Source organism: Ipomoea nil, unplaced genomic scaffold (genome assembly GCF_001879475.1).
Source record: "Ipomoea nil cultivar Tokyo-kokei standard unplaced genomic scaffold, Asagao_1.1 scaffold2759, whole genome shotgun sequence".
Taxonomy (NCBI): domain Eukaryota; kingdom Viridiplantae; phylum Streptophyta; class Magnoliopsida; order Solanales; family Convolvulaceae; genus Ipomoea; species Ipomoea nil.
The window spans coordinates 1,666,250-1,687,531 of record NW_017619187.1 but is presented as its reverse complement, the minus strand read 5'-3'; the positions used below and the strand labels follow the sequence as shown (position 1 = coordinate 1,687,531).

General features: G+C 36.3%; 1 protein-coding gene and 1 pseudogene across 4 annotated transcripts in view; both read left to right on the top strand.

Moving 5' to 3' along the window:
* The window catches only part of LOC109156775 (LEAF RUST 10 DISEASE-RESISTANCE LOCUS RECEPTOR-LIKE PROTEIN KINASE-like 1.1), a 59,169-nt gene extending 45,514 nt beyond the window's left edge, over positions 1–13,655 (top strand). Inside the window, exons 3-7 of one of the 4 annotated variants that reach the window (XM_019304611.1) lie at positions 5,556–6,092; positions 6,213–6,245; positions 6,363–6,608; positions 6,689–7,530; positions 7,655–7,884. In XM_019304611.1, the coding sequence (XP_019160156.1) occupies positions 5,556–6,092; positions 6,213–6,245; positions 6,363–6,608; positions 6,689–7,530; positions 7,655–7,753 (1,757 nt within the window). In that variant the 3' untranslated portion in view covers positions 7,754–7,884. Of the gene's footprint in view, positions 1–2,718; positions 2,953–3,031; positions 3,877–4,156; positions 4,401–5,555; positions 6,093–6,212; positions 6,246–6,362; positions 6,609–6,688; positions 7,531–7,654; positions 7,885–9,134; positions 9,774–12,332; positions 12,378–12,480 lie in introns of those variants that run through there. The other 3 variants (XM_019304608.1, XM_019304609.1, XM_019304610.1) reach the window with 3 other exon arrangements.
* Positions 13,656–16,007: 2,352 nt separating this feature from the next.
* On the top strand, positions 16,008–20,627 carry LOC109156777 (annotated as a pseudogene).
* The last annotated feature ends 655 nt before the right edge of the window (positions 20,628–21,282 follow it).

Sequence of the window (21,282 nt, the reverse complement as noted above, 5' to 3'; positions counted from 1 at the left end):
AGATTCCTTGAGTACCCTCCTAATTACTCAAATTTAAACTACACCCTCCAACTCCCGAATTCTCCTTCTATCACATTCCACAATTTGGAAGCAAAGGAATTGCCCCCCGTTTTGAAATGCAATTACAGTGAAGCTGATGATATGGGCAATTATGAAATGTATAACTGTACTGAAGGATTTAGTTTTAGTTTGAACTATAAACGTCTGTTGATTCCAGAGAATCCCAAATGTGATACTGTTTACTGTACCCTGTATCCAACTCCAATTCTTATTCAACAAAAAATTGATGTCTTAACTGCTCAATTTGGATTGTACTTGGAAGTCTCACAAACTTGCCATCAGTGTTACCAAGGAGGAGGCCAATGTATAGAAGCCGGCAAAAATCAATTTCATTGTGCAAAAGGTAAACACTCTGATCTTGTCCTCACAACTCATCCTGTGCTTGTCTCTTTTATTTTCCTCCCATTTATATTCTTCTAGTACAGGAGTTAGTCATAGACCCTGTTTGGTAAAAAATTGGCTTATGGGTCAATTTTGGCTTATTTGACCACTATTAATTGTTTGATTTAGTTAAAATATCAATATAAGTGTTTGGTTATTAGCTTTTTGCAACTCCAAAATGCTAAAATTCAAAAAGCTACTCCAAACAACTTTTTCAATTAGCTTTTTTAGAAAAGAAATTATACCAAACAGCTAACAGCTAATTTACCAAACACTTTTCTACAACAGCTAATATTATCAACTAGTTATATCCTCTAATTAACACAATCAGCTAATAGTCATCCGCTAACAACCATTTACCAAACAGGGCCTAGCCAATTCTTTAATAAAAATGGCATGTACCTAATGTTTTGAGTTGAAAGTGGTGAAGTCTCACTGACCTTGCTCTTTTAATTCAAAGTACTACAATGTGTAATCAATAGTTATGTCATCTGCTCAAATGGCACTTGAGTTGGACTCTCATATGGGAGATTGGAAGCGTTATTGGCTTTTTGTGCTTCAGTAGGTTGGAAAAAAGAGTTCGCGTGCGCCGGCACCTGCGGGCACAAATGTCATCCGGAAATGGGCTGGCCTTGCGGGCTAAGTTATGCCTAACTTCGGTATCATTTTCCATCTGGTATAGTCTTTTCATTTTTTTTGTTTATGCACTAATTCTTTTCATTTTTTTTGCTAACCTTATTATTATTAATTGTTTAGACGGATAATTAAAAAAGAAAATTTTATTTTTAATAAGTTTATTCCCTAATTGACTAGTTATTATTGTTCTTTAATAAGTATACTGATTCTTATAAAAAAGGAAACCGAAAAGGATCATTAATTGACTGAAAAAAAATACTATTACTCCGTAATTATTATTGTTTAATAAGTATTACTGATTATTATTTCCTTATTATATAAAAGGAAAGGAGAATTACTTTAAGTATTACTTATTGTTATTTCTTTTAGAAAGGTTTTGTTTTTAATAATAATATATGGATAGATTTTTTCATCTCAACAAACACCCTGTCAGAAGTCATACATGGAATTTTGAGTATCAAATTCCTTATTTCCTTGTTTGCGGTTTATAGCTTCTAAAGTCATGTCCGGAAGTCCAAGTCAATATATTCTTTCACACCTCAAGTCAAGCTCGAACGTTTAATTATTTCTGCTGTTCTCCTCTCTTCTTCCATTGATAGAGGAGCTGAGGAAGGAAGCTGCTATGGCTCTGCCCTACATTCCTTGTTTCTCATTTCTGTTCCCCTTAATGGCCTTTTACATCGCTCATGGAAAACACGAGTCCCTATCTGATTGTCCCAAGGGATTCTCCTGTGGAAATCTCGGTCCCCTGGAGTTCCCTTTCGCTCACCACACAAACCCTCATTGTGGCTTAATCTCAGTAGATTGTGATGCTAAACCACTTGCAACGCTCCAGTTGGAAACGGGGGGAGATTGGTATCAGATTGTGAGTATAAGCTGGGATGACAGTACAATCACTCTTGAAGACTCGAAGCTTCGGACGCTCTTTCGTAGCCGTGATTGCTCAATTTCAAACTACAGCGTCAAATTTCCTAATTCTCCTTCTATCACTTTTGACAATTTGGAAGGAAACAAATTGCAACATAAATATATAAAATGCAAATACAGTGAAGCTGATGCTATCTGCGATTATGAAAGCTATAACTGTGTTGATGGATTTAGTTTGTATCACAAACGTCAATTGGTTTCAGAGAATCGTAAATGTGATTCTGCTAACTGTACCCTGTATCCAACTCCAATTGTTGTTGAAGGAACAAGTGATCCGTTAACTACTCAATTTGGACTGTACTTTGAAGTTTCACCTGCTTGCAATCATTGTTACAATGGAGGAGGCCAATGTACATCAGACAGCAAAAATGAATTTCAATGTGCGAAAGGTAATCACACTTGTCCTCACAGCCAATCTCCATGTTTGTCTCTTTGTTTTACTCCTATTTATGTTCAAATCTTCTAGTACAATAGATGTCAAATATTATGTTGCCTGTTACTTTATTGTGTATCATGACAATTCTATAATAGAAGTATGTTACTAATGCTTAGTTGCTTATTTGCAGTGACTACAGGAAAGAGAAAGTTGAGATTGATTCTAATCACAGGTATAGCTAAAGTAATAACCATCATTAACCAGCTACATTGTCCTACTTTCTCTACATTTATGAGCAATTCAAACCTTGATGCATATTCTTCATTCTTCAGTTTTAGGTGGTCTAGCACTGATCCTTGTAAGTTTGGCTATCTTTGTTGTTTGGCGACGCAAGAAAGGAAGCAAAGGCTATTCAAGAAATACATCTTTGGATCCCACCTCGGACCTCGAGAGAGGCCAGAGTAGGTTCTTTGGAATTCTAGTCTTCTCCTACTCCGAACTTGAGGAGGCCACAAACAATTTTGATCCTTCTAAAGAACTTGGAGATGGAGGTTTTGGTACTGTTTACTATGGTAAGAGAATAAAAGATATTCAGTTTCTTCTGCCATTAGATTCACTACTTTCTACGCTAATTCTTGGAATGCAATTTAGGGAGACTTGGGGATGGAAGAGAAGTTGCTGTGAAGCGCCTTCATGAGCGCACCTGCAAGAGAATGGAGCAGTTTGCAAATGAAATCTCAATTCTCACCCGTTTAAAGCACCAAAATCTTGTTACACTATATGGATGCTCAACAATGCATAACCGTGAACTCCTACTTGTGTATGAATACATACCTAATGGAACACTTGCAGATCACCTCCATGGCAAAAGAGCAGCAGATCAACTGCTCACGTGGCCAATCCGCATGACGATTGCAGTGGAAACTGCTGCAGCATTGGTTTATCTCCATGCTTCAGACATAATACACCGCGATGTGAAGTCTAGTAACATACTTCTTGACAACAATTTCTGCGTCAAAGTTGCAGATTTTGGGCTCTCAAGACTCTTCCCTGCTAATGTCACTCATTACACCACTACACCTCAAGGAACACCTGGATACGTTGATCCAGATTATCACGAGTGTTATCAGCTCACTTATAAGAGTGATGTTTATAGCTTTGGGGTTGTTCTTATTGAACTCATATCATCAATGCCTGCTCTGGACATGCGTAGGCATACAGACGAGATCCATTTGGCAAAACTAGCAATGAGCAAGTTTCTTACAGGAGCATTTGATGAACTCATTGATTCCTCTCTGGGACATGAGCAGGATACTGAAATCAATAGAATGGCCACTTCAGTGGCAGCGCTAGCTTTTCAATGCTTGCAACCTGACAAGGATATGAGGCCGACAATGGAACATGTATTTAAGTCATTGAAGGAGATTCAAGGCAATGAGTTGAGCAACGATGACGAAAGGGTGAATGGTGTGGAAACTAATGTGTCTATAGAAGAGGTAATATCTCCAACTTATCCAAAATCAGTAAAGAAGAGCTCTGCTACATCTAGCTAGTAATAGTGTTTGAAAATTAGATCATTTTTCTTATCTGCCGAGGGAGGACAAAATATTGTTTAAACACTCCCTATGTAAATTTGTGTGGTTTATCCTATAGAGAGCATGGTAGCACAGGGATTTTATATAGTACATGGACCTGTTCTTTTTTATCAAATGCATGTAAAATCATGTAATTTTAGGCCTATTAATTTGTTTTTTTTGGTGTAATCTTATGACATAGGAGGTGCGTCGAAAAGCAATGCGCTGGACATGGGCTGGGCCTTCACTTGCAGATGGTGTGATTTTGAAGCATTTTGCAGCTACCAAGAGCAGCTGTTGAAGTCACCGGAACTGGCAATTATATTCTTACTATATGGGATTTGTAACAGAGTATTTTATTTCATTTACTTATCAAACTTATGATTATTGTACATACTGTTTCCTAACCTATAATGAAATACCACTTCTATTCCCAGCGAGTAAAACCAGACCTTCTATTATGTTTTTGTTTCATTCCAGTTTTTGGAGCAATTATATTCTTTGTTGCAGTGACCAAGTGATCTAGGTCAATATTAGGCCCAACTTGCGTGAGACGGGTTAGGGTTAGTTAAGCCAGCTAAAAAAGAGCTAGTTTTATAACTCTTCTTGGGGCGTGCCTAATGGGGCTGGTTGGCCCACTTTGATGCTGTCTCAGTGTCTTTACCCCTTCAAAAAGGATTTATGGTAAAATTGATTGTTATTAATGATAAATAATGTAATATTTATAATTGAAATTGTGATAAGTGTACCTTCATTAAACATATTATCCAGTTGTCTACCCTATCCGTTTCACGGACAAGAATTACAGTCTCACACAATTTTTTGCCAAGAAAGAAAAGTATAATTCTCTTCAAATAGCTAAAAATCTTAGGTGGAGGCTAAGTTATATTCCTTGAGAAAATGATATAATGTGAACGCATCGCATTGGTTATGACTTATGGGCTATGGCTGCTGATTGGTCACACTGAAGCGGGTGTAGTATCCACATTTCTGATTTTATGGCCTTTGGTTCTAGCGAGGTAATACAAAAGTGTGTGGAGTGTTTTTTGGGTTGGTTTGACATTGACATGAAAGAGAAGTGAATTCTTTGATTTTCTTTTAGGTACAGACTAACAGAGCGTTCATATTTTTCTGTTGACTTTACCAATAACAAGATTTATTACTGTTAATTTAGGATTTGCCTGGTTGATCATATCGCAAAATGGAAGAGCCATGCAACACGTTTTTGGTACTCCCGCATTATGTATATTTTGACTGTGCTCTTTCAGCTCTGTGGTTATATCGCGTGGAAATATGAATACAACACAGTTGACTCAAGTCAAGGTCAACCTTTTAAGTCTTTCTGAGTTTTACTCTTCTATAATTCTTCTGTGTATGACTGAATATTTTACTCTTCTTCAATTCCATTGTTTGAGAGAAGGAGGAAGCTGCTATGGCTGTGCCCTCTGTTCCTTGTTTATTCTTTCTGTTTCCCTTAATGGCCGCCTTTTACTTAGCTCATGGAGAAGGTGAGTCGCCATCTAACTGTTCGAAGGAATTCTCCTGTGGAAATATAGGTTATCTGGAGTTCCCTTTTGCTAAACACACGCAGGCTGATTGTGGTTTAGTGGCAGTAAATTGTGATACAACTCCTCCAAAAATCCAGTTGGAAAAGGGGGAAGATTGGTATCACCTTCAGAAAGTGATTAAATTCCGGGATGTCGTTACAATCTTTGTTGAAGACTCAAAGCTCAGGGGACTCTTTGAGAGACGTAATTGCAAAATGTTAAACTACAGCATCCAATTTCGGAGTTCTCCTTCTATCACACTCCGCAATTTTGAGCCATACGAATTCAGCACCTTTTTAAAATGCAATGATCACAGTCAAGGTGATCATGATATCTGCAGTTATGAAAGGTATAAAAACTGTACTGAAGGTTACAGTTTGTACTATAAACGTCCATTGATTCCAGAGGATCCCGCATGTATTCCTGATAGCTGTATCCCGTTGCCAACTCCAATTTTTATTGATCAAACAAATGATATTTTAACTACTCGACTTGGAGTGGAATTACAAGTCACAGAAGCGTGCTATCACTGTTACAATGGAGGAGGGCAATGTAGGGCAGATAGCAACAATGACTTTCAATGTAAAAAAGGTACGCATTCTAGTCCTCATAACTCTTCTCCATCTTTAACTATTTATGTTCAAAATCATTTCAAATCTTCTAGCACAAGAGTAATGTTAATGTTTTGTGTCTTATTTACCATCTCCTCAGGGAAGAGCAAGCTGAAACTCATTCTAATCACAGGTAATTAAGTTGTTGAACTTTTTATATCCTTCATGTATCAACCACCTGCACTGTCCTACATTCTCTACATTTCTGAGGAACTGAGACCAGGATACATATTACTTTTTCATTCTTCAGTACTTTCAGGTGGTTTAGCACTGATCCTTGTAAGCTTGGTGGCTATCTTTCTTGTTTGGCAATGCAAGAAAGGAAGGAAAGGCTATTCGAGGAATACATCATCGGATCCTGCCTCAGACCTTGAGAGGGACCGTAGTAGGCTCTTTGGAATTCTAGTCTTCTCCTACTCCGAACTTGAAGAAGCCACAAACAATTTTGATCCTTCTAAAGAACTTGGGGATGGAGATTTTGGCACTGTTTACTATGGTAAGACAATAAGAGATGGTCAAATTTTATTCCCAGTAGTTTCACTGCTATCTAGGTTTAATTCTTGGAATGCAAATTAGGGATACTTGGGGATGGAAGAGAAGTTGCTGTTAAGCGCCTTCATGAATTCAACTGCAAGAGAATGGAGCAGTTTGCAAATGAAATCTCAATTCTCACCCGGTTAAAGCACCGAAATCTTGTTACACTATATGGGTGTTCAACAAGGCATAACCAACTCCTCCTTGTGTATGAATACGTTCCTAATGGAACAGTTGAAAATCATCTCCATGGAAAAAGAGCAGCAGATGGACTGCTCACATGGCCCACCCGCATGAAGATTGCAGTGGAAACTGCTGCAGCGTTGGTTTATCTCCATGCCTCAGGCATAATACATCGCGATGTGAAGACTAGTAACATACTTCTAGATAACAATTTCTGCGTCAAAGTTGCAGATTTTGGGCTCTCAAGACCCTTCCCTGCTAATGCCACTCATGCCACCACTACACCTCAAGGAACACCTGGATACGTTGATCCAGATTATCATGAGTGTTATCAGCTCACTTATAAGAGTGATGTTTATAGCTTTGGGGTTGTACTTATTGAACTCATATCATCAATGCCTGCTGTGGATATACGTAGGCATACACACGAGATAAATTTGGCAAAACTAGCAACAAACAAGATTCTAACTGGAGCATTTGATGAACTCATTGATTCCTCTCTGGGATATGAGATGGATAATGAAATAAAGAGAATGACCACATCAGTGGCAGAGCTAGCTTTTGAATGCTTGCAACTTGACAAGGATATGAGGCCTACAATGGAACGTGTATTGGAGTCTCTGAAGGAGATTCAAGGCAATGAGTTGAACAATGGGGACGAAAGGGTGAATGGTGAGGAGACTAATGTATCTAAAGAAGAGGTAAGATACCTCCAATGAATCCAAAATAAGTAAATGGAGCTGTGCTTTTTATCAAAAGCTTGTGAAATCATGTGATATTTTAGGTCATTAATTTGTTTGTTTTTGGTGTAATCTTATGACATAGGAGGTGCGACAAAAAGCAATGCGCTGGACATGGGCTGGTCCCTCACTTGCAGCTCATGGGACTTTGAAAAATGCTGCAGCTACGAAGAGCAGCTGTTGAAGTCACTGGAGTTGGTGATTGTGTTGTTATTATGTAGGATTTGTTAGAGTATTTTATTTCATTTTAATATCCAACTTATGATTATTGTACCCTATTGTTCCCTAACCTAAAAATGAAAAATACCACTTCTATTTCCAGGGGAGTATATATTCTAATCACTATATTTTACTTAATTTTCAGCAGACCAGACTTTTGATTCTGTTCTTGTTTCATTACAGTTTTTGGAGGAATCATATTGATCCTCACTTTGACTCCGATGGTGGTTTTTTGTTCTTGGTGTCACAAGAAGGGAGGTTGGGGTTCTTCACAATTCTTTGATCTCTCATTAAAACAAGACCTTGAGCAAGACAGTAAATGCCGGCTGTGGATATGAATAGGCATAGACATATATGAGATCAACTTGCTTTATGTCTAGTAGTTTAGTTCCTTTGTAAATCGATGAAGTTATTTTGTGATTCAATCATTTGCTTTATTAAATTTTGACTAGTTTGTTAAGAAGTGCCAACATGTGTGATTCCTTGCATAACATAGTCTGGAAAATATCAAGAAAAGACGTCTTATATATTCTCATAGAAACATAAGTAAATGCAAAGAGTTTGCATTTTTACTGATCTTTGCTCTAATTTAAGCAGTCTTATGTATTATAAAAATGTTGTTTGTTGCAGTGATATAGGTCGATATTCGGCCATATTCTTCTTTTACAAAAACATTTCTTCATCCTTTCCTGTTAAAGTCTGATAGTTGGTTTTGGTACTTGGTAGGTTGAGGAGCTAAAGAAATTGGACCCTGTCACCTGCTACAGTAATGCAAAACAGTTTTTGGGTTAGTTTTCTACTTGCATGGCCCCACGAAAGAGAAATAATTCTTTGATTTCCCACCATATTTTTCTGTTGACTTTACCAATAAGAAGATTTATGAGTACTAATTTAGGATTGGTTGATGATCACAGCCACTCAAGAAGGGGTATGCAACCCCTTTTTCATACTCTCCTGCATTATATATGCATGCACTTTACATATATATATTTTCAGTCTGCTGCTAACCACTAGTCAAACTTGGAAATTGAGTAGCAATTTCCTTGTTTGCTGTTTGTGGCTAGCTTCTAAAGTCATGGCCAGAAGTTCAAGTCAAGCTACTCTTCCATCTCTTGGGTTACATCGCGTGGAAATATTCATGCAACACAGTTGACCTCAAGTCAAGGTCGACCTTTTAAGTCTTTCTGCTGGCTGTTCTCCTCTGATCTTCTATAATTCTCTTCCTTCTTCCATTGTTTGAGAGAAGGAGAAGAAGAAGAAAGCTGGTATGGGTCTACTCTTTAATCCTTCTAGTTTCTTCCTTCTCTTTCCCTTAATGCTCTTTTTATACTTTGCTCATGGAGAAGATGAGTTTTTGCCATCTAATTGTACGAAGGGATTCCTCTGTGGAAGTATGGGTTATCTGGAGTTCCCTTTTGCTCAACACACGCAGCCTCATTGTGGTTTAATTGTGGTGGATTGTGATGCTAAACCACTTCCAAATATCCAGTTGGAAACGGGGGGAGATTGGTATCAGCTTCTGCGTGTGAAACCACCTGTCTGGGGTGACTATGTGATCTTCCTTGGAGACTTAAAGCTTCAGAGATTCCTTGAGTACCCTCCTAATTACTCAAATTTAAACTACACCCTCCAACTCCCGAATTCTCCTTCTATCACATTCCACAATTTGGAAGCAAAGGAATTGCCCCCCGTTTTGAAATGCAATTACAGTGAAGCTGATGATATGGGCAATTATGAAATGTATAACTGTACTGAAGGATTTAGTTTTAGTTTGAACTATAAACGTCTGTTGATTCCAGAGAATCCCAAATGTGATACTGTTTACTGTACCCTGTATCCAACTCCAATTCTTATTCAACAAAAAATTGATGTCTTAACTGCTCAATTTGGATTGTACTTGGAAGTCTCACAAACTTGCCATCAGTGTTACCAAGGAGGAGGCCAATGTATAGAAGCCGGCAAAAATCAATTTCATTGTGCAAAAGGTAAACACTCTGATCTTGTCCTCACAACTCATCCTGTGCTTGTCTCTTTTATTTTCCTCCCATTTATATTCTTCTAGTACAGGAGTTAGTCATAGACCCTGTTTGGTAAAAAATTGGCTTATGGGTCAATTTTGGCTTATTTGACCACTATTAATTGTTTGATTTAGTTAAAATATCAATATAAGTGTTTGGTTATTAGCTTTTTGCAACTCCAAAATGCTAAAATTCAAAAAGCTACTCCAAACAACTTTTTCAATTAGCTTTTTTAGAAAAGAAATTATACCAAACAGCTAACAGCTAATTTACCAAACACTTTTCTACAACAGCTAATATTATCAACTAGTTATATCCTCTAATTAACACAATCAGCTAATAGTCATCCGCTAACAACCATTTACCAAACAGGGCCTAGCCAATTCTTTAATAAAAATGGCATGTACCTAATGTTTTGAGTTGAAAGTGGTGAAGTCTCACTGACCTTGCTCTTTTAATTCAAAGTACTACAATGTGTAATCAATAGTTATGTCATCTGCTCAAATGGCACTTGAGTTGGACTCTCATATGGGAGATTGGAAGCGTTATTGGCTTTTTGTGCTTCAGTAGGTTGGAAAAAAGAGTTCGCGTGCGCCGGCACCTGCGGGCACAAATGTCATCCGGAAATGGGCTGGCCTTGCGGGCTAAGTTATGCCTAACTTCGGTATCATTTTCCATCTGGTATAGTCACTTGGTTCGGCCAGAACCGAACCGAGAGCACCTACTCTCGTGCATCTGTGACCACGAGAGTAGTGCACTCTCGGGTTGCACCACAGTGCACACGAGAGATGTACTCACTTGGTTCGGCCAGAACCGAACCGAGAGCACCTACTCTCGTGTGTAGCACGAGAGGTTGTGGTGCACCGAGAGCACAACTCTCGTGCATCTGTGACCACGAGAGTAGTGCACTCTCGGGTTGCACCACAGTGCACACGAGAGATGTACTCACTTGGTTCGGCCAGAACCGAACCGAGAGCACCTACTCTCGTGTGTAGCACGAGAGGTTGTGGTGCACCGAGAGCACAACTCTCGTGCATCTGTGACCACGAGAGTAGTGCACTCTCGGGTTGCACCACAGTGCACACGAGAGATGTACTCTCGTGTTGACTGGTCCGTGTGCTCTCGTGTGAACCTGCAACCCAACCGTCTGAAACCCGAAAGTGCAGAAGATTAAACTCATCTGTTACGGAATTAATACTGTTTTAATTTCAATTTTTAAATTCTGAGTTTAATCCTACTTAGTGGTGACCGTTACAGGTGTTACACAATTGGTTTTAACACCAATTTAATGGCCATGTTGAATGCTATCACTCCAACATCCCTATATAAAGAGAGGTAGAAGCAGTAGCATTTTACACAGTACAAAAACGAAAGGAATTCCAGTAGCTTTCAGCTTCCCAAAATTCTGCTTCTACTCTCTTCTTTACCAACTAGTGTTCTCTACTTTGCTTTGTTTGCCGGGTTCCTTGTTTAGGTGCTTAAACAAGGAATCGTAGCACGTTTTATCCTGGGAAACCTAGGCTACAACGCTCCTAGCACTTGTGGGAGGTAGCAAATAAGGTTTTAAGGAAAAGAACCTTGTGTTCGAACTCGTGCTAAACCTATACCCAAACACTCAACCTTTTCCTTCCCAATTTTCTGTTTTCCCATATAATATTAATCTTTCCGTAGAATTATTATTATTTTTGGAAATTTTCAACCATATTACCCAACACGGGTACGGTTCAGAGCAAATATAATTGACATGAGGAGACAGGTCAAGGCAACCCGAGCCGACCTCCGAGGTTGGCCCCAAGCTATCGCGGCCTCGGGCGCCCAAGGCCTGCTCCGTAGCTGGCCTAGACGCCTCGAGGCTAAGCACAACGCTCTAGCTCGAGTGGCCCTGAGCTCAGCCTCGAGCGGCCAAGGCCAAGCTCAGCGCCCGGTCTCAAGGAGCTAAGGCCGAGCCCGGTGGTCGGCCTAGGCTAGTCAAGACCCGGTCACGAGGTTGGTGGGATGCATGGACATGGTCAAAAGGGTTATAACCGCACACCCTTTTCTTAGGGACTGTTATAAGGCTAATTTATTATAAAAATCTTCTATTTGTCTTGTCAAGAACCAACAATCCTTCTAGTAATCATCTTACATAATTTATTAATACAAAGCTTTGTCTTTCCTACGTGTTTATTATTTATTCCTTAATTATTGATTCAACTAATTCGGGCCACCTAGGTTAATTTATTTCATTATATTAATTAAAATGACTTAGATATGAGTTTGGATCGATCATCAATAAAATAAAAAGGGTTTACAAGGGATAATGCTACATATTACTTTTTTTTTTTTTCTACCAAGTCAAGACTTGTAAAATTTTACTAAAGTTTCACTTGTCATTTTTCAATTAGATCTTCACTTAGAGGATGCTTTTGATTAACTACAAGTCTACAAGGACTATGGCTAGATTAGTTTATTCATCACTAATGGACAAACACCTATCAAAAGGGAATTTATCTAACATTATGTTTCACCTGTTTAAAATGAGAACAGGAAACACAAGAAAGAGAAAGCTGAAACGACTAGTTCTAGTGGCAGGTAAGTTTTGTCCCACGTTTAACTGACAATATTTTCCTACATTTTCTACATTTATGAGCAAATGAGATCGACCTTAATACAAGTACTTTTTCTTCAATCTCAGGCGGAGCAGCACTGGTCCTCATCATGTTCACCCTACTACTATTTATTATCAAGAAACTGTCATCGTTTTGTTCTAAAAGAAAGAAGTATCAAGAGACACCAGAGTTTTTAAACCGCCATGGCTTCCTTGCCCTTAAAAGATTCAGTTATTCAGAAGTAAAGAAAATCACAACTTCTTTCAAGGATGAACTTGGTCAAGGAGGTTTTGGCTCTGTATATAAAGGAAAATTGCGCAATGGAAGCCTTGTGGCAGTTAAGGTTTTGAAGGAACTAAGAGCCAGTGGAGAAGATTTCATCAATGAGGTGGCAAGTATTAGTAGGACTTCTCATGTCAATATTGTCACTCTAATTGGATTTTGCATTGAAGGTAGAAAAAGAGCTCTTGTTTATGAGTTCATGCCTAATGGATCCCTTGAGAAATTCATTTATAACACTGATCCTTTGACCGGTCGTCAATTAGGATGGAACATGTTATATAAAATTTCAATAGGCATAGCTCGTGGTTTAGAGTACTTACATCGTGGCTGCAACACTCGAATTCTACACTTGGATATAAAGCCTCATAATATTCTTCTAGATGAAGACTTCTCCCCCAAAATTTCTGATTTTGGTCTTGCAAAGCTATGCACCAAAAAGGAGAGCATCGTGTCAATCTTTGGTGCACGTGGAACTATTGGATATATTGCTCCAGAACTTGTTTGCAAAAACATCGGAGGAGTTTCTCACAAGTCCGATGTTTATAGTTATGGGATGATGGTTCTTGAGATGGTTGGAGGAAGAAGGAACGTTGATGTTGGAGTTAGCCGCAATAGTAAAATATACTTTCCACATTGGATTTACTCACGGCTTATATTAGATGATGAGCTTGGATTGATTGGAGTAATGAATGAAGAGGAGAATGAGTGTGCAAGAAAGATGGTAATAGTTAGTTTGTGGTGCATACAAACTGATCCATCAACTAGACCATCAATGTCAAAGGTTGTGGAGATGTTAGAAGGTAACCTAGAAAATTTACAAATCCCTCCTCAACCTTACCTCTATTCTCCTGCAACATCCGAGGAACAACATTCATCAGTTGTGTTTATAAGCTAGTACTTGATCTTTGGGTGCACTATATATAGTTATTATAACATTTCATTCATCTATTATAGTGTAGTAAAGCATGTTCTGAAAGGATGTGTAATGTATTGTATGATACTACAGACATGAAAGAACTAGTTTTGAAGTATATAGTTGTGTGTTCATCACTCTTGTTAACAATTAAAGCAAAATAATGTGTATGTTGCGATCTCAGTCCCTCACCAAAAAAAATAAAAAAAAAATGTGTATGTTGCGAGCTTGAACCTTTGTTTGCTTAAACTAGTTTTACGAGTTACATTAAACACTCAGGACTGATGAATAAATGTGAATAGTTATATGATGCATAATGTTTGGTTCAAAATTGATGAATTTTCATCATCATCATCTAGTTGCTAAAGTCTTGACAAGAAGACCAAGTCAACCGACTCCTTCATCTGTCTACTTAATTACACCATGTGGAAATGTCTAGCACACACATTTGACCTAATGTCTACTTAGTTATTTTCTTTTGGCCTACTCTTAAATGCCATCTCCATTATTGTTGGAAAGCTATATATATATATATATATATATATATATATATATATATATATATATATATATATATATATATATATATATATATATATATATATATATATATATATATATATGACAATTTCTGATTTTATGGCCTTTGGTTCTAGCGAGGTAATACAAAAGTGTGTGGGGTGTTTTTTGGGTTGGTTTGACATTGACATGAAAGAGAAGTGAATTCTTTGATTTTCTTTTAGGTACAGACTAACAGACCGTTCATATTTTTCTGTTGACTTTACTAGTATTAATTTAGGAGTGGCCTGGTTGATCATATCACAAAATGGAAGAGCCATGCAACGCGTTTTTGGTACAGTCAAAATATACATGTACTGTGCATAATACGGCATTATGCACAGTACCTGTATATTTTGACTGTGCTCATTCAGCTGTGGTTACATCGAGTGGAAATATGAATACAACACAATTGCCCGCATGGGCAGCTTATAACTGGTTATAGAGGTGAAAATTAGAAAGAATGATCAGGATCGAGTCTCACTAGCGGCAGTATGGGCTAACCTCTGAGGGGCTCCTGCGCAGTAAGTAAAGATCTAGCATATGTGGTTCATGTTCAGTTGAGTTACCATGATTACATCCCAAATGTTTTATTAGGCCGGAGTGTGGGGGGCCTTAATGTTGGGGTTCAAGTGTTCAACATTTTGAAAGAATGAATACAACACAGTTGACTCAAGTCAAGGTCAACCTTTTAAGTCTTTCTGGCTCTACCCTTTACAGGGCGTTTGGTTGGAAGGGGGGAATTACGTGGGAAAGGAATTGCAATTCCATGGGAGATGAATTACTAGGAATAAAGTAGGAATTTAAATTCTAGTGTTTGGTTTACGGGAATAGAATTACTGGGAATTTTAATTCCAATGTTTGGTATACATGGGAATTGAAAGGGAATAAATAGTATAAAGTCCAAAATGTCAATTATTGTTGTGGTATTAATTTTAGGTTTAAAAAAAGGAGGGATAATTTTGTCTCATCACTAGCTTTTTTTTCTTCCTAAAATCCAAGGTATTAAAATACCGGGGGGGGGGGGGAGGACATGGGATTTTAATTCCATGAAATTGGGGGAATTGCAATTCCTTCCAACCAAAGTAAGGAATTTCATGGCCTTTGGAATTAAGTGGGAATTATGTGGGAAGGGAATTTAAACTCCCTCCAACCAAACGCCCTGTTAATCTTTGTTTCTTCCTTCTCTTTCCTATTTTATACTTTGTTGAGGAAACTAAGAACTAATCTTAACCTTATATTTAGTCATTTAGACAAAAATAGGAATATGAATATGAATATGAAATTAATCTGTTTGATAAAATATATTAAGGTCACATATATTTTTTAATAGAAACAATATATTGGATATACAATATATTGTATATACAATAGAAACAATATATTGGAAACAATACTTTGATATACAATGCATTACAAAGTAATTAATAAATTAATAATTATAATATAATCACCGAATACTCCACCTTAACAATCAATGACTGTTAAATACAGCCTTTCAAAATGATCGGGAACCAAAAATGTGTTGCCATTAATTCACATTTTTATGTACTGTAAGTCTATAACTAGATAAGGGAAATTAGTTAACTGAAGTGACTTTTTATTGTTAATAGGAATGGCTACTCTTGTACAAAAATATTACTACGTACAAATTTACTTCATACTTCCAAATATATGATTTAGACAACTTTTTATAGAATTTACAAGATGAAGATATCATATCTAACATTGTCACATTAGTTTGGCAGGGCCAGTTGCACAAGGACCATTTTACCCAGTCAAGCTAAGCCATCTTCCTTGACTCAAGCTCTCATTCATTAAAATATACTTCCATGTTAGTTTATCGAACCTGTACTAATCAGCTATTCATCAGTATCACAAAATCACAAATAATGAACCAAAAAACCATATGCATCTTCATAGTGTTATTCAATTTTGTCCTTCTGCCACAAAAATCTTCTGTTGCTGCTGCTGATGATCTGCAATATGAAGCCTGTGAGCCAAAGAAATGTGCCCATGGCTCAGAAATAAAGTATCCCTTTTATCTTCAAGGCCAGCAAGAATCTTATTGTGGTTTCCCAGATTTCAACATCAGTTGTGATGGGCAGGGCTATCCAATTCTTCGCATGCCTGAAAATGATTACGTAGTCGACAACATTTCCTATGACAACAATTCTTTAAGGGTTTATAATGCTGCCGTTTCAGGGCCGGAAGCTGGTTGTCTTCCTGATATTAAAAATCTAACGGTGACAAATGGGAGTATGAGTGTTTGGTTGAGGTTGGGTACTGAATCAAGAATCAATATATTGCGGAATTGCAGTGAATCAATTGTAGAGCGTCTTTGGAGGTACAAGGTTGGTTGTAATGATTGGGGGTTGGTATTGTTTGAAGGTAGTGGAAACTTGAAATCTGCGTTGCAGGATTGCAAAGAGAATGTGTTGGCACCAGTGGAGATAAGGGAAGATGATATAACTGATAGAAGTGGTGTGGTGAACTATGATTTGTTATTGAAAAGGGGATTTGAGTTGAGATGGAATTTAAGTAGTTGCAAAGAATGTGCAGAGAGTGGAGGGCGGTGTGGGTTTAACGCCACCACTCTCCACTTCTTGTGTTTCTGTCCTGACAGGCCTCATGCCGCGAGATGCAAACTTGAACCCGGTAAGCCCCCCTTCTGTTCTTCATTTGCATTATCTATTACTACTTTGTTATTGCTCAGCTAGAGTTCATCCTTTTCTATCTCAACATTTTTCAATAAGGCAGTAGTTGCTATTTTAGGAAAACATGAAACTTCAATTCCAGACTTGCTCTCAAGTTCTTATCTTCAGTCTACAGGCATTGGTGATGATTATATATGGCCCTGTTTGGTAAAATGGTTGTTAGCTGATAGCTGTTTGTGTTAATTAGAGAGTATAAATAGTTGATAACATTAGCTGATTGTAGAAAAGTGTTTGGTAAATTAGCTGTTAGCTGATAGCTGTTTGGTATAATTTTTTTTTTTAAAAAGCTAATTGAAAAAGTTGCTTGGAGTAACTTTTTGAATTTTAGCCTTTTGGAGTTGCAAAAAGCTAATTAACCAAACATTTATATTGATATTTTAACTAAATCAAACAATTAATAGTGGTCAAATAGGCCAAAATTGGCCTATAGGCCAATTTTTTACCAAACAGGGCCTAATCTAATATGAGTTAATACTCAATTAGTCATTGATAAACTGTATTTGAAGATATCATGCCAGGCTTGGCTTAGTGATGATATAGTTATAGCATCTGGTAGCCTAGCCCCTAGCCAATTAGGGATCTAGGCCCCAAACCTCGAGTTGTTATACCATGGACCAAGGTCTACCTTGCACCGTGGTATAACAACTCCTTGCTGCATATTGACCTGTAGTTTATTTATATGGCACACTAATATGTACGGTCTTACATTAATTTTACAAGAGAGAATGGAATTGTACTTAAATTGAGATCAAATCTTCATTTATGAGCTAATTTTTATGATAAAATTAGGGTATTGATTTAAGTACTGTATTATGCACCGGGTGGACTTCCACCACTTAACGCAATATTTGGCTTATTTTTATAGAGGCCGAGACCACGAGAAAGAGCAAGCGGAAAATAATTATAATCACAGGTTAGTTTTGTCATTATCTATCATTCATGGAAAATTATAGTAGCCATCATATCTACTATCTACTATACTAATAATAGCCCAAGAGAGTTAGGCCTATAATGGGTAGAAAAAATGGCGGTCAAATTTTTTAATCAAATGAATGGTTCAGATTGATCAGATTTTAATTTTTCCTTAAGATTTCCTAATTTATCCTTAATGAATATGATTATCCGTTAACTTTTCCGTTAAATATTATCTTTTCTGTTAACTTCTGTTAGTTCACCGTTAAGTTACTCATTGATTCCAATAAGAAAGGTCTTAGGTTCAAACCTCATCCCGATCAAAGTTGGCATAATTAGTACTCTATTTTAATCTTATTAAATTAAATAATAATTTAGTAGCTACACCAAAAAAATACATATGCATTTCTTTAATTTAAAATTATGTGCCTACAATGTCTTTATTAAAAAAAAATTATTCATTATCAATAAATTAAATAAGAGAAATAATTGCATTAGTTATATTGTCTTTATTTTTCTCAAATATAAAAATTCTTTACATTCAAATTCATCAATTGATTATATTCGCTACATTTGTCCCCACAATGTCTTTATTAAAAAAAATTATTCATTATCAATAAATTAATTAAGAGAAATAAATTTATTAGTTATATTGTCTTTATTTTTCTCCAATGTAAAAATTCTTTACATTCAAATTCAATTGATTATATTCACTACATTGTCTATTATCTTTTTTGTGCACTATTTTTTTTAATTAAATATCAAAGTTATAATACAAAATAATGCTATATATTTATTTACCAAGTATTTTATTAATACCATGAAAAAATTAAGAAAAATATAATTAATAAAGTTAATCATATTAACTACGAATACTTTAGGGATTTGTTGACAAAGAAAGTATTCAAATCACACAACAAATTGAAGTGAGAACTATCTCACAATGTCCTTGTTTAACAATCAACAGTTAGCGGATTATATTAACGGATTTGACCAGCGAATTATATCAACGGTGGGTAAAAAGATATTTGAAAAAACTAGCTGTTTAGATTAACATGTAAAATGACCTAAGGGTATACATATATTTAATAATAATAATAATAATAATAATAATAATAATAATAATAATAATAATAATAATAATAATAATAATTGTTTAAAAAAATAAAAAAATAAAAAATATAATTAAGTCAATCATATTAACTACTTGGGGGATTTATTGACAAAAAAATAGTATTCAAATCACACAACAATTGAGGTGGAAAACTACCTCGCAATGTCCTTGTTTGGCAATCAGCAGTTAGCTCTTCAATATTAGTATATATTTAATATTTTATGCCCTAATTTTTATTTGCTCTCCCTTATATCCCGTATTTGGTTTTAACCATACATATAAAGTTATTTTATTGACAATTATAATCAATCTTAACTATATTATCTTGCATTTATAAACTTAGAATTAACTATTTAAATACGCAAATTCAACATTCAATTATCTATGCATGAACAATTCCAATATGATCTTGCCTTGATATACTTTAAAGTACTTATTTAAAAAAAAAAAATATTGAGCATTATCCCAATCGCGCAATGTGCGTAAAAAACTAGTATATATATAAACAAACAACATTTTCCTACACTATATTCCTGAGGAAACAAGACCTTGATAAATATTCTCTTCAGTTATAGGTGGGGCAGCACTGATCCTTATATTCATGTTCATCCTATTACTCTGCATTACCAAGAAACTGTCATTTTGTTCTTCCATGGATCTCACAACTGAGGTAGAACAGTTTCTTAAGAGCCATGGATCTTTAGCTCCAAAAAGATTTAGATATTCAGAACTAAAGAAAATCACAAACTCATTCAAGAATGAACTTGGTAAAGGAGGCTTTGGTTGTGTATATAAAGGAAAGTTAGGCAATGGAAACCTTGTGGCAGTTAAGGTTTTGAAGGAACTAAGTGCCAGTGGAGAAGAATTCATCAATGAGGTGGCGAGTATTAGTAGGACTTCTCATGTTAATATTGTCAACCTTATTGGATTTTGTATTGAAAGAAGAAAAAGAGCTCTCGTTTATGAGTTCATGGTTAATGGATCCCTTGAGAATTTTATTTATGACGATGAATCTTTGATGGGTCGTCAACTGGGATGGAACATGTTATATCAAATATCAATAGGCATAGCTAGAGGATTAGAGTACTTGCATCGCGGCTGTAACACTCGCATCCTACACTTGGATATAAAGCCTCATAATATTCTTCTAGATGAACACTTCTCTCCCAAAATTTCTGATTTTGGTCTTGCTAAGCTATGCACCAAACAGGAGAGCATTGTTTCACTCCTTGGTGCACGAGGAACTATCGGATATATTGCTCCAGAAGTTGTTTGCAAAAACATTGGATCGGAGGAGTTTCTCACAAGTCAGATGTTTATAGTTATGGGATGGTGGTTCTCGAGATGGTTGGAGGACGAAGGAATGTCGATGTTGGGGCTAGCCGCAATAGTAAAATATACTTTCCACATTGGATTTACACACGGCTTGTGTTAGATGATGAGTTTGGATTGAATGGAGTAACGAATGAAGAGGAGAAGGAGTGTGCAAGAAAGATGGTAATAGTAAGCTTGTGGTGCATACAAACTGATCCATCAACTAGACCATCAATGTCAAGGGTAGTGGAAATGTTAGAAGGTAAAGTGGAAGATTTGCCAATCCCCCCTAAACCTTACCTCTATTCCTCCACGGAATCAGAGGAACAACAGTCATCCCCAAAACCTTACCTCGTTTCCCCAATGAGATCGGAAGAACAACACTCATCCTCTGTGTTTATAACTTAGTACTTGATTCTTGGTATCATTATAGAATGTTTTTCATACATTACAATCTAGTTCCATTAGTATGTTGTGAGTTTAAATCTTGTCTTATTTAAATTAATTTTATGAGTTGCAATGACCACTCAATTCAAATTTGAGGGAAAGTGATAAATATATAAAGTTTAATACTCTGTATTTAGTTCAAAGCTAATGAACGTCATATATGGTGATTATCTATTAATTTAAATTTGATGAATCCTCATTTAAACCTTAAATTTAACAAATATTTAATTTAATTTAATTAATTTTTATTAAAGATTATCTAATTATTTGTTTGATGTTTGTCTCCCGTTATTATTAAAGAGAAACTATTCTTCTATTTTTTTTTTCCTTCAATATTTTATATTAAGTTCACTCAAAAAAGTATAACTTAATGAGATGCCATTGGAAGTTGGAGATTGGATTTACCTAAAAATTCAACCCTATAAGACAGGTGTCTGTGACAGTATGTAATAAACAATTTGAAGTTGTCTTCTAGATATTTTGGTTCTTACCAGGTGACTGGAAAAATTGGAGTGGCCTATAAGTTGTTACCATCCACTAAGAACATTGTTGCACTTGGTGTTCCACATTTCACATCTCAAGAAGAAGATTGGGGTTGGTGTTACTACACAGATTGATCCTCTAATCACAG